General features: G+C 46.5%; 1 protein-coding gene across 7 annotated transcripts in view; it reads left to right on the forward strand.

Annotated features, from left to right (window-relative positions):
• TLK2 (tousled like kinase 2) overlaps positions 1–9,054 on the forward strand; it is a 42,980-nt gene extending 33,926 nt beyond the window's left edge. For all 7 annotated transcript variants that reach the window (XM_014261098.2, XM_014261099.2, XM_014261096.2 and 4 more), the window contains 7 exons: positions 327–418; positions 1,465–1,554; positions 2,029–2,198; positions 3,604–3,742; positions 4,799–4,910; positions 5,831–5,938; positions 6,414–9,054. In XM_014261098.2, coding sequence (XP_014116573.1) covers positions 327–418; positions 1,465–1,554; positions 2,029–2,198; positions 3,604–3,742; positions 4,799–4,910; positions 5,831–5,938; positions 6,414–6,587 — 885 coding nt within the window. In that variant the 3' untranslated portion in view covers positions 6,588–9,054. The remainder of the gene's footprint in view (positions 1–326; positions 419–1,464; positions 1,555–2,028; positions 2,199–3,603; positions 3,743–4,798; positions 4,911–5,830; positions 5,939–6,413) is intronic.
• Positions 9,055–12,484: the final 3,430 nt, after the last annotated feature.

Raw genomic sequence — 12,484 nt, forward strand, 5'->3', positions numbered from 1 at the left:
CTTTCCCAGTATAAAAGCTGTCTATATTTTGGTAATTTTGCCTTCCTGGTCACTTTGTAACTCTGGTAGTAAAATGCCAAAATCAATCCCGCATGAGTTAGATTCCATGAGGAGGGTCAGATCAAAGCACAGAATATTCAATTGTTTTCAGAGTTGCTTGAATTCATTAGTGCAACTTACTACATCAAAATGTGGGTTTGCTTTTCCCTTACTGTGTCTTAATGCTGATTTCCTGATGGGGATATTGGTTTGTTAGACCTTGTCTGCTTTTGCAGTATTAACTGGAGCATGTGATTCCTACTGATTTTCAGCTCTTCTTTCTGCAGGCATTTGATTTAACAGAACAGAGATATGTAGCTGTGAAAATACACCAGTTAAATAAAAACTGGAGGGATGAGAAGAAAGAAAACTATCACAAGTAAGTGAGTTTGTAAAGCAGCCAGCCATGTTTCCCAATTCTTCCTGCATTTAGTTATCCAGTGCCTGTGAGCAGGCTGCAAATTTTTTCCTGTGTTTGCCACATTTCAAAAGCCATCTCTGTCCCAGTAGCTACTTGCAAAAGTTCTGGTCAGATTAGAAATGTTTTAAATGTGTGCATACACACACAAGAGTTTTGTATAAGCCATGTGCCTCCACAATTTAAAGCACCAGTGCTCTGTGAGGAAAGTGCTGAAATGGCTTCTCTCTGAAATGTTCAAGCAGTTCCATGGGAAATAGTTCTTCCTGGCCATCTTTCAGGTACATATCTGCACTGTGCTCCCTGGAAGCCTCCCCCTTCCTTTTGTTTCCTAGAATAAGTGTTCCTAACTGTGGCTTACCACTACCTGAAGGGATGCTACAAGAAAAATTAGAAGAGACTATTTACAAAGGCCTGGAGTGACAGGACAAGGAAGGAATGACCTCAGCCTGACAGAGAGCAGGGTTAAATTAAATATTAGGAGGAAATTCTTTACTGGAAGCCTTTCACTGTTGGTGACCCTTGCTCCCTAATGTCGTGGGTTAGATAACTGCAGAGTGGCAGCCAAGCCTTCTCCATAGGACTTCCAAGATAAAGCTGTGTTCTTAATTCCCCGGCAAGTCACTGGGAAAAACTAAGCTGGATTTGAAGCCTGGAAATTAGGCTGTTAAGCATCATGGAATTCTCCTAGAACTTGCTGATTTTTTTATTCAGCTATCTTGGATCTCTTGAGAATTTATGAGGTTATTCTATTTTGGCAAGCACTACCATTAATCAAGATGAGTTATTTTGTAGCATTGCCAGGGTTGGAGCTGCACAGTGGTTCTGTGGTTTCCAAGAGCTCTTTCTGTGCAGTTCCTCCTTCACTTAATTTTTCTGAAGCTGCCTGAGGATCGTGGATGGGTTTGATTGAAGCTGGATGCTGTGTGGTATGTCTGGATTCACTGTCTGGAGAAATTAGAATTAAGTCACTTGTATGACTAATGCTCAGACTTCGCTGTTTTCAGACATGCATGTAGAGAGTACAGAATTCACAAAGAACTGGATCATCCTCGAATAGTTAAACTATATGACTACTTCTCCCTGGATACTGACTCGTAAGTTGTGTTGCTCTGTCCTTTCCCATTGTTTGACCTATTCGCTAAAGGCAAAGTATTTAAAACTTTCCAGGAGCATCCAATCCAGAAGGTGTCTGCACCAATGTTAGACTTCACTGCAAGAATAATCAAGGTGTACTTCCAGCATACACTGAGACTCTAGAGACTCCAGCTTACAAAGCAATATGGTGTATTCTGTCAGATGTGGTGCTTTACTGGTAAATCCTGTTCTTGACCCTGGGCAAATGCTACAGTTGACCCAGTTTCAGCCTCTGGGTCTTTAATGGGGGATCTCTGTACTGCTGAGCATTGAGGCCTGTGCTCCTGGTAGCTTACTTTTAGAAAGGGATTAATAGGCTGAAGGACTCTTAATTTAATATATTGGTCATATAGGTGAGTTATAGACAAGCAGTAACAAAGTATTCTGATTTCTATCAGGTGCCTTAATTGCAACAACTCCTGTTTTTCTTTCAGGTTTTGTACAGTGTTAGAATACTGTGAGGGGAACGATCTGGACTTCTACCTGAAACAGCACAAGCTAATGTCAGAGAAAGAGGCACGATCCATTATCATGCAGATTGTGAATGCTTTGAAATACTTAAATGAAATCAAACCTCCCATCATACACTATGACCTTAAACCAGGTATGCTTTGATGACATGCTTAAGGATGCTAAGGAAATGGAATGGGTTACAGGTAATACAATGAAGTTTCCTTTGGTCAGACAGCAGAAAAGACGGGGCTGTCTGGGAAAGCTAACTTGCAACAAGAAGAAAACATAAAACGCATAGAACATTTGAAATACGTGTAAAGGGTTTTGTCTCCCAGAACTGCAACATAAAACAAGGAGGTGTAACATTTTCAAGAATGAGGCCTTGAACCACCAAGTGGCTGTGTTTGTTTTCTTAATGTCCTGCCTGTATTCTGCTGTTGAGCGCTTCTGTTACTGCTTCATAAAGGTTCCCACAATTACTGGTGTGCTTCATGTTCCTATTCTTCTGGCTTATTCTTTCTGTAATCATCTAGCTGAAAATTTGATGACAGAAGCTAATTTTGAAATGTTTGTTTTTTCCTATTGTGTGTCAGCTCCCAAAGCTAAGGACACACAGACTTCTCAGGTTTGTCTTTGAGTTAATTCAGTTACATCTGCCGTGGAGAAGATCCTCCCCAAATGGTGTTGTATATTTTCCTTCTACCACTGGGGCAGAGCCACAAGGGGGAAAATGGAAATGCTCTGTTTTGGGATGATGCATATTGGCTGCATAGCTTTTTTCCCCAGTCCAGTAAGTTCACCCATCTCTTTGGGGAGATAACCCTGTCTTGTCTCCCTGTATTGGTGGCACCTCTTCAGCATTGTGTAACTGGTTTGTGATGTGGTATATTGCATCAGCAGGAGGAATGTGTACAGGAGATGGTGCTGTTGCGCTGGTTGTAGTGACCCCATTTCTTCCCTGGCTGTTCCCAAGTTGTCTGAGCTCTGCCTGCAGCTGCCTAGAGCTGTGATTCATCCACTGCCATCACACACATTCTGCTACTTTATTGTAGGCTTGGAGAAAAACAGTGATGATCTGACATCTTGATGGGTTTACGAAAGATTCTTGCCTAAGCAGTAATTGGCCTTTTTGAGCTTAGAAACTCACTGGGGAGCACTGTCGGGAAGGAGAACGTTTCTGGCATGTTGAGAAGACAGGGCAAGTCAGAACTTCTGGGCAGAATGAGTCATAACACATGTATGTGTACTTCTCTCCTTAATCCTTCTTTTTGACCTGCCCTTCCAACAGGACCTTTGAGAGGGGCAAAACAACCTGGGCTTGAAGCTCATTTGGCTATCAGGCTTCAAGCAATATGAGGTCACTAGGTCATTTAAGATGGGCAGATCAGCTCTAGCACTTGGTGGTCCCCAAATTGTCTCTGAAGTTCAGGGTTTTGAGAGTTAAAACATATGGTGCAGCTCACTGTAGGTCCCTTGTCCTTGTGCAGTGCAGGGCTCAATGCAATTTTATTCTTGCTAAATGTGTATCTTAAGGTCTGTTTCCTTCCTCTGTCTAGGTAACATTCTTCTAGTGAATGGTACTGCATGTGGAGAAATAAAAATCACCGATTTTGGACTTTCCAAAATCATGGATGATGACAGCTACAACTCAGTTGATGGCATGGAGCTGACATCGCAGGGGGCTGGTACCTACTGGTAAGCTATGCCTGAGGCACTTGCAGTTTAAGATCAAGAACAGTTTATAAACAGCTTTGGAAGTGTGTCATCTCTGTGTGCTGCCATTGGCTGTGACAGCTTGACACTGGAAGTTTGAGATCCTGGAAGCTGCTCTTGTTGTCACACAGCTCCTGTTGAGGCTGGCAGCTTTTCACTGTTCAATAGGTCAGTGTTTGAAAACCAGCTCATATTCAAAAGTCTGGTGAAAAGCTGCATATGCTGCTGAGACAGCAAGCTCCAGAGTGGGGCTTGGCTGCTCTTTCACAGTCCAGTGTGGCTTCATCTCACATCTTAAGCAAGAATGATGGAAATACTCTACCTAATTAGAAATTCAGGTGCATCAGGGAGATGAAAAGAGTATTCCTCTGAAATGAGGTGAAAATCCATAGTTGGCTCTTGAAAAAGATGTAAAACTCCTGGTGTTGTCTATAGCCAGAGCTTCACTTGAATGTCGTGTTTTCAGCAATTCTTTATCTTCTGTGCCAACTGTCACTGTATCACCCTTGGTGAGTGCCACCGAGTGTAACTGTTACATGTCACCTAAGCTGCAAACTGTCACCATGGGCAACAGAACTTTTTTTGGCCATTCTGTGTTGTACAGCATTGTTCTGTTCCTAAAAACGAAACTAATCGTACCATCAGTGGAGCCGAGTATCTTTGACTGGGACATGGCATCTGGGATTGTATTTCTAAAAATATGTATTTTGGCTGTGTGCTTTCATTGTGGAATTGCTGGCCAAGCCCTTTCAACAGCAAATACCAGTTCTGAAGATAAAAGAGAGTGGGATTGTTTTCTGTGCTGTGGTGGAAAGAAACTGACTGTACTGACTAACTCAGAACATGAGTGTCTGAAGAGTCCTTGGGATCACTGCTCCCAGAAGGAGTGGCAGTCTTTGCCCAGAGATGCACAGGAATGAAATGGGACCCCTGAGTCTCAAGCCAGTATCTGATCATAGAATTTTCCGTTCTAAAGGAAATTATGCAAAATACTTGAAGCTGCTCTCATATAACTTCTTAACACTTCCTTCTAATCAGGTATTTGCCACCAGAATGTTTTGTGGTTGGGAAAGAACCTCCAAAGATTTCAAATAAAGTTGATGTCTGGTCAGTGGGAGTCATCTTCTATCAGTGTCTATATGGCAGAAAGGTAAGAAAGCATCTAATTCCTTTTCTTAGTGGTGTTTCCCAAACCTTTTGGGAGGCAACCCAGGCTTCTGCTTCCTTCTCTATCCCTTGTCTTCTCACATGAGATCCATGTCTCTTGCACTGAGTTCCAGAGCAGAGTCCATACTAATGGAAATGTGGAGCATAGACTAGTCTGTGTTGTGCTCTACCTTTAACATTTGCTTCAGAAAAGACATTCTGCAGCACATCTCTTTCCCCTGGGCATGTTCCCAGTGAGGCTGTTTTGGGCAGGACAGGTGTGTCATTTGTGGTCTGAGGTTTTTGGTCTAGTCTTGTTTGTGACACTTTCAATGCCCTGAGTCTTTGTTAGTCTTGATGGCTGCAGGTGCTTAGGGAGGGGGGAAAAAAGTAGGTACAAAGACCCACTTTAGAAGTTTTTAGGATGGCTTTTGGACAGGAAGAGCGTGGATCAGGAAAAGGTGATTTGTCATGAGAAAAGATAGTTTGCTTTATGACAGCAGGAGAGATAGGATGGAGAAGGGAAAGGATTCCATGGGCTCTTGTTTTCAGGAGTTCCTGGTAACCAAGTGTAGTGAAAGCTGGGGCTGACACACATGTGCTGCTCAGTGCTGTCAGCCAGACACATGGAACCAGCCCAGCAGATCTCTGCCAGCTCAGATGGATGACAAATGCTGTAACAGACACAAAAAGACTGGAACCAGGTGGAGATCTCTACTGGCCAAGCCATACATGTTCCAGCTTGATCCCTTTTGTTCAGTTGAGTGTGGGAGAAATGCATCCTGGTCCTCTGGTATCCACAGCACCTTCCCAGCAGTTTCAGGCTGCTTGCCTGAAAAAATGCTGTCAGGCAATGATAAACAGTAGCAGTACAGGGTTTTTATGCCTGTCACCTTTAACAACTTTTTTTCTTTCTTTTGGTAGCCCTTCGGTCACAACCAGTCACAACAGGATATTTTGCAGGAGAACACAATCCTGAAAGCTACTGAGGTGCAGTTCCCTCCAAAGCCAGTAGTCACACCAGAAGCAAAGGTAAATCTGCTCGAGGGTCAGGAGCACAGGCAGTTCCAGCCTCTAAATTTCTATAAAAACCAGCAGGAATCCTGTGTTTAATGCTCACCTGTCATACCGTGATCAGTGGCTTTGTGTGTCCCATTTTTGGAGGTGTTCAAGGTCAGGCTGGATGGAACTCTGAGCAGCCTGGTCCTGTGAAAAGGTGGCCCTGTTCATGGCAGGGAGCTTGGAATGATACGATCTTTAAGGTCCTTCCAACCCAAACCATTCTGTGATTTCATGATAACTGCAGCTGTCAGGCTGAGCACTGAACACTGGGTGCCTCTGGCCATGCTTCTCCTGGTACAAAATGAGCTTTAGTGCAAGAGCTGGACTGTCTCTAGGGAAGGAATTTCAGCACTGCAGTTGTCACATTGGCCCCGCTCCCAGAGTCAAAAGCTTCCTGTTTCTGTCATAAAAAACTAATTATTGCTTTGGCTTTGGGGTGCTGCAGGCATTCATCAGGCGGTGTCTCGCCTATCGAAAGGAGGACCGGATAGATGTCCAGCAGCTGGCCTGTGACCCCTACTTGCTGCCTCACATCCGCAAATCTGTATCCACAAGCAGCCCAGCTGGAGCTGCAATTGCATCAACCTCTGGATCATCTAATAACAGCTCTTCAAACTGAGACAGAGTAATAGGCCAAAAACTGCTTGAGAAACCGGCAAAAAGATTTTCAGAAACACCTTTGAAACAGAGGAATCCATAAAGGTCTCAAGAAGCCTGTACCAGGTGCTTTTTTCTCTTGCTTTTTTTCCATCCATAGAGCATGACAACATCAACTCATCTAGAAAGCCTTCGGCATCTAGCCCAAGCCATGTGGATAGGAGATGGCTTGAGGTTTATCCAGTCAGTGACCACAAAAAGGGTGGCTGCTCTGAGCAAGGAGGAGAAACTCAAGAAAAAATACAAAAAGACATGGTTCCATGTACTGTGAACTTCTGAACATGCAGCCTTGGGGAATCCAGGACGCCGTGTGTGCTTCATATGAAGAATGTGGACTTTGGAAAAAAGACTGGGCTAGTCCAGTGTTGATATTTAAACATTGTTCTTTTTCTTTTAATAAAGTTTAGGTAACATCTCCTGAAAAGCTCGAAGCACCAAGGTTCAGCTGGGGATGGTATATGACTCTTTGCCCTTTGGAGGGGAAAAAAGTTGATCCTGCCTGTTCATGGCACTAGAGTTAGTGTTTTACCCCTAATTAATTTCAATTTTTTAAAAATAACAATTTTTTGGAAGAAAACAGTTTTCTGGTCTCAGTGAAACCCGTATTAGCAGGTTTGTGGCAGTGTCCATTCTGCAACTGGTGCAGCTTTCTGCTCCTTTGGAGTGGCTTATTAGGAAGGATTCACCTTCTCAGGAGGGTGGTGAAGCCCTGGGAGAACAGGCCTGCATCACTCTGTGATCAGAGTGGGTCACAGCTCAGGCTGCCACAAGGTCTCAGCTGCTCTCAAAATAGTTGCATCTTTTTAATGTGTTGAAGTGCTGTTGTTTTTGCAGACCTAGCCCCTCATGCTCATACTGAGCTCTCCACACTTAAGAGCCTGATCTTGGCTGGCTGGGAGGCAGAGAGTAAACAGGGATTGGAGCACAGCTCAGGTGTCACAGATGTGATCTGTACCCACACAGCTCTCTACTGATCCGGTTCATGTTAGAGCATTCCAAAGCTGAAGCCTTGTCTACTCCTCTCTGTTGGGTGACTTGGCAGCAGAGCTTCCTCTCTCTCCCGTAACACTTTGTAGACTTGCTGACTCATGAAACTTGCTGCCATCACTGCACCAGATTTCAGATTGCAGGGAATGATACAATGTTCTTGAAAGGAGCAAACACCCTAATTACTGTCTCCCTCCTGCAATCTGCCTGGCAGAGTCTTGTACCTTCAGCTGGATCTGCCTGCTGTGAAATGGGCACCTCCCACTCAGCTTCCTTTTCCCTCCCACATTGAAGGAAAACTGAAAACACAAAAAATGCAGCAATTGAACATGTGACAGCCAGGTTGGAGTGCTCCTAGCATGTGGCAAGAGTTCTTAGACAGAAATATTTAAAGATGCAGTGTTGAGGTGCAGGGTTTGTCCTGGGGGGAGACAAGCGCTGCACTACTGCAATTGAGGATGGTGGTTAAAAACCACCCTGTGCGTACTTCCCAGCCCAGTACCTGGACCACTGTGGGCTGGGGCATCCTTTGTGGAGCATCTCCAGCATTGTACCCACAGCTGTGGCAGCCTGTGGGCTGTTTGGGTGGCTCTGTTACCCAGTGGCATCTCCTGCCAAGTGCTGTTCTCCATCATGCACTTAGAACTGCCACTTGTCTGCCTTATTGTAAGCCATCATCTGCAAATACTGTGCTTAAACCTGATCAGGAACTTGTTAACTGAGAAATGGAGCAGTCTGTTGGAATTAAACAACAGGCCAGGGAAGTGGAGAACTCTGCTGCTTAGCTTTTTCCTACTATTTTTGTAGTGACTCCTGGGCTTTTAATTGGATTTACTCCCTTGCAGCTGCATTAAGGTGGTGTCTAAACTGCTGCAGTGTTTTAGACAAAGAACAGAAATACTGCATCTTCAAATCCTCAGCCATTCTCTCTTAGCCCTTTCCATGCCTGCTGCTCTAAGCCAGAAGTTAATTGTCCAGCAAGCAGCTTCAATGTGTTTATTCAGCCTCTGTCAGGAGACATCAGGGTTGGTGCTTCATCCCATTTGCTGAAACTGGTGATTTGATATCTGTCCAAATCGGGGAGAATTCTAAAAGGGTTTTTTCTATCCCGGTTCCATTGTTTCTTGGCCATCCAGTGTGTGCGTCTGTGTGGGTGTGTTTAGTTTTGTGTCAGAAGCATTTATTCCTGCTCTACAGCACCCATCCACGGCCAGGGGACAGTGATGGCCTTTTGGAGCTGATAGTGTGGAAGAACCCTGGTAGAATTCTGGCTGCAACACTTCCCTTGTTAAGATGGGTTTCACTTCTAATAACAGACCCTATTGCCACACTGTTCATTTACTTAAAGTGTATGAAAAATTTGTAACTTAAACCAGGCCAGACTGTTTTGGCTCTACCCAACAGATGAGACATGGATATTAAAATAAGTTTTAAGAAACTGATGTGCTTGGCTTTTACTGTTTTTCTGCTCTTGGCAGTGGCATGAGCTCTCTTGCAATGGCTGCACAAAGATGACATAGGAGAGGATGAGGAAGGATGGAGGAAGGGTGCATTCCATAGCTCAGAGCAGTGTAATCTTTGCATCAGAGGGGGAATTGCTGAAATTATCGAGTAACTTAATTAATGGTGTTGATCTTGTCCTGGAACTTAAATTAGAAAGCTGAGGTGGGTTTGTCTCTCATTTCCTGTAGAATAGCAGCTGCCTTTAGAAGCCATATATGTTGAGGACATAAAAAATACCTTTCCTGTTGATGAAAAGCTGTGGGTCCCCATCTGTAGACCCCCCATCCACTCCCCAGCCTGTGGACACCCAAGTCTCCCCTCTCAGTCACCCACAATAACCACACTGAGCAGTGATGAAACTCCTTTAATTTCTTGGGGCTGGGCCTTGTCAGCTTTGCAAAAATAAACAACAGAAAATGAAAAAGGACATTGGCAGCTGAAGATGTTGAGTCTGTATCTGGAGTATGTATCTGGACTGAGGAGCGCTGAGGCCCTTGGCACATGTGGAGCCACTGTGCTGGGCATCCCCTAGGAGTCAGGGCCATACCTGCCTTCAGAGCTGCTTCCTCAGGTGGACAGCCACCAGGCTCCAGGTTACTCAGCAAACCAGACTTGACCTGACCTTCACTGTGCCTGAAGTCAAACTGTGAGTGCAAGTGAAAACCAAACACAGAGAGCTTGGCTCCCTCCATGCTGCTGCAACTGATCATTTTTCAGCCCCCTGTTCCAGTGCAGATGATGTGACGCGGATTTGGGCCAGGAGAGGCAGCAATGGTGCTTCAGTAGCATCAGCAGCATTGTCCTGCAGCAGGTAGACAGGTGCCCACACAGGCAGGGACATGTGCGAGGAACACACCTCGATACCTGCAGGATCAAGATGCACCAAGGGGCTGCCTCACTGGATGCCTTGCCTTCTACATTCATGGTTGGGAGTCATGCTATAAATGAGCTTCCCTCTTCTAAATGAGCCAATCCCAGTTTATTTTGTGACCTGGCAAACCCACAATGTGAGCTTTGCAACTGCTGCCAGCGTCTGCCTGGGGTCTGCTGCTGGAGGATGTTGTTTTCTGGATGCTACACAAGCTTGGCTCGGGCAGCCTTAACCTAAACCTTCCTACTCCCAACATGGAGAAAAGGAGACTTTTGGAGTGTGTGGGAGCATAATTAGGCACAGCCCTGACTCCCACCCAGCCTGGACCTAACCTTAGCTACCACATGCTGATGAATCTTTGCACAGATTTTTCACAGCTGCACATGGCTCTGCCTGTGGTCTCTACTTCTCCCTGGTCCCAGCACTGCCCTCAGGGGCAGCTGAGTGGCCCCCTGGCCATCACCCTGGGTGGGGGCAAAAGGCCAAACAAACACAACACAGCTCTGCCTCCCTTCTCTACATTCACACCCAGTAGCAGTCTCTTGGCCACAAGGACACTATTGTCTATTCTGGGAGCAGGCCTGAGACACACTCCCATTCCATGCTTTAGCTGCATGAGGGTGTGACAGCCAGAAGTTGCTGGCATGTGCTGATGGTGAGGAGCTGCATGCTGCCACCAGCTCCATGTGCTCTTCCCTGCTCCTCTGTGCTCCCAGCCTGTATCTCCTGGGATGGGTTACTGTAGTCTTTCTTCTTCCACCTTCACCTGCAGATTGTGTTTCGCTCACTCTGTTGCTACTCATTTCCAAACACATTCACTGAAGGGAGGCTCAAGTGCTTCAAGCTGATTCAGAAAGCCTGAAAATAGAGGTTATCCACCTCTGCCCCACCAGTGTGGGATGAGCCTCACCAGCTCCCAGGCAGCCCTGGCCAGGAGCTGCTTTCCCATCCTCTGTTGCTTGGGCTGCAGGGATGGTGCAGAGCAGTGCCATGGTCCAAATGGAATTAAAGTACAAGGACGGAAATAAAAACGCAGGAATGAAGGTAAAAATGCAAGGATGTTTTGAGCAGCAACAGGGAGATTCAGCCTCATGTTCAGGCCAGATCTCCCATTCCCACCTGGGCTGCCCTGGGGAATGCCAGCAGCAAAGTTATAAGGTGATTGGCTCTGCTTTGCATTCAGGGGAAGAAAAAATCCAGAGCTCTGCTCAGCCCTGTCCTCTCCCAACTGAAGGCGCTGGCTGTGTGGAAGCCACGAGCACACACAGCCCTGTTGGCAACTGCCTTGCTCTTGGCTCAGCTCCACATCAGGATCAGCACTCCAAACCTGCTTTGTTCAGCATTGGCTCATCGCAGCTCCCGCTAATTCTGAAAATCCACACACTCGTGCCCAAACCCAGGAGGCTGGCTGGGATTGATCCCAAAACCCCTCCAGGCTAAAGGAACTGGTGAGGAATGGAAGTGGAAGGGGACATGCCCATGGCTATGAGGTAAGGCAGTGGCAAAGGTGGAAATGAAGTGCTTGGGGCCAATTGGACCCTACTGGTCTTTATGGCAAGGGCCAGGGAACAGGGTGAGATCTCTGCTCTGTGGTCTCATATCCACTTCCGGCAGGAGGAAGGTGCCATTCAGGGTGTGCTGTCCTCCACCATTCTCCAGCTGCTTTCCCTCCCCACTGCTCGCCAATTTGCTCTTGAGTCATGCAGAGAAAGTGTTTTTCTAAAAGGTGAATTTCTTGTAAATGGCTGGAATTCCCTCTCAGCCCCTCTCCAGGAGCCCTCCAGGGGAAGCCAGGCAGGAAGGAGTGGCAACAGGCTCAGAAGGCAGCACTTCTTGGGCAGCCCCCAGCCCTGTCTCGCCCCCGCAACGGAAGGCCAGGATATTGGCGCTGGCCCTCACAAGGCTGGAGCGCCCTGAAATTCCTCATGGCAGTTCCAAGCAAGCACATCTGGTTTTAATAAATTATTTGCAGCTTGAACTTGCCTGACTTTTCAGTGCTGCGGAAGACAGAGCAGCAAAGAGCTCTGAGAGCTGCCATGTGCGGCACCCACAAAGGGACCCCCTTTGCAGTGCTGGGAGACTGCGAAGCTGGGAAGGAGGTCGCAGGGAATGGAGCTGACCAAGCACGTTTGCTGGAGGCAGGGAAAGGGCCCTTCATTTTGGCCAAGATCCCTCTACCCGCAACTGAGTGTTGAGCAGAGCTGACAACGTATTTCAGCTCCTGGGGGAGGAGTACGGGAACCAAACAGGAGGTGCCTCCCTGACACCCCCTGCTTGGTGGAGCCTCAGCTACCAGCACCAAGACTGCCCTCGCGGTGTTGAACCCTAATGAGAAAATAAAACCCTCAGGAGCATTAGAATGGGGGATGCTCAATGACAAACAACATGCCTGGGGCTGTGGAGGAGCTGAACCCCCACACAGTGTCCCCAGGCTTGTACCCTAAGGGAAGGGTGCAAATGCAAAGCTCGGGGATGAGTCCCTTGCTGTACCCCCATGG

This window comes from Pseudopodoces humilis, chromosome 29 (assembly GCF_049639895.1).
Source record: "Pseudopodoces humilis isolate 2021_Gansu_Grassland_sample_001 chromosome 29, ASM4963989v1, whole genome shotgun sequence".
Classification (NCBI taxonomy): domain Eukaryota; kingdom Metazoa; phylum Chordata; class Aves; order Passeriformes; family Paridae; genus Pseudopodoces; species Pseudopodoces humilis.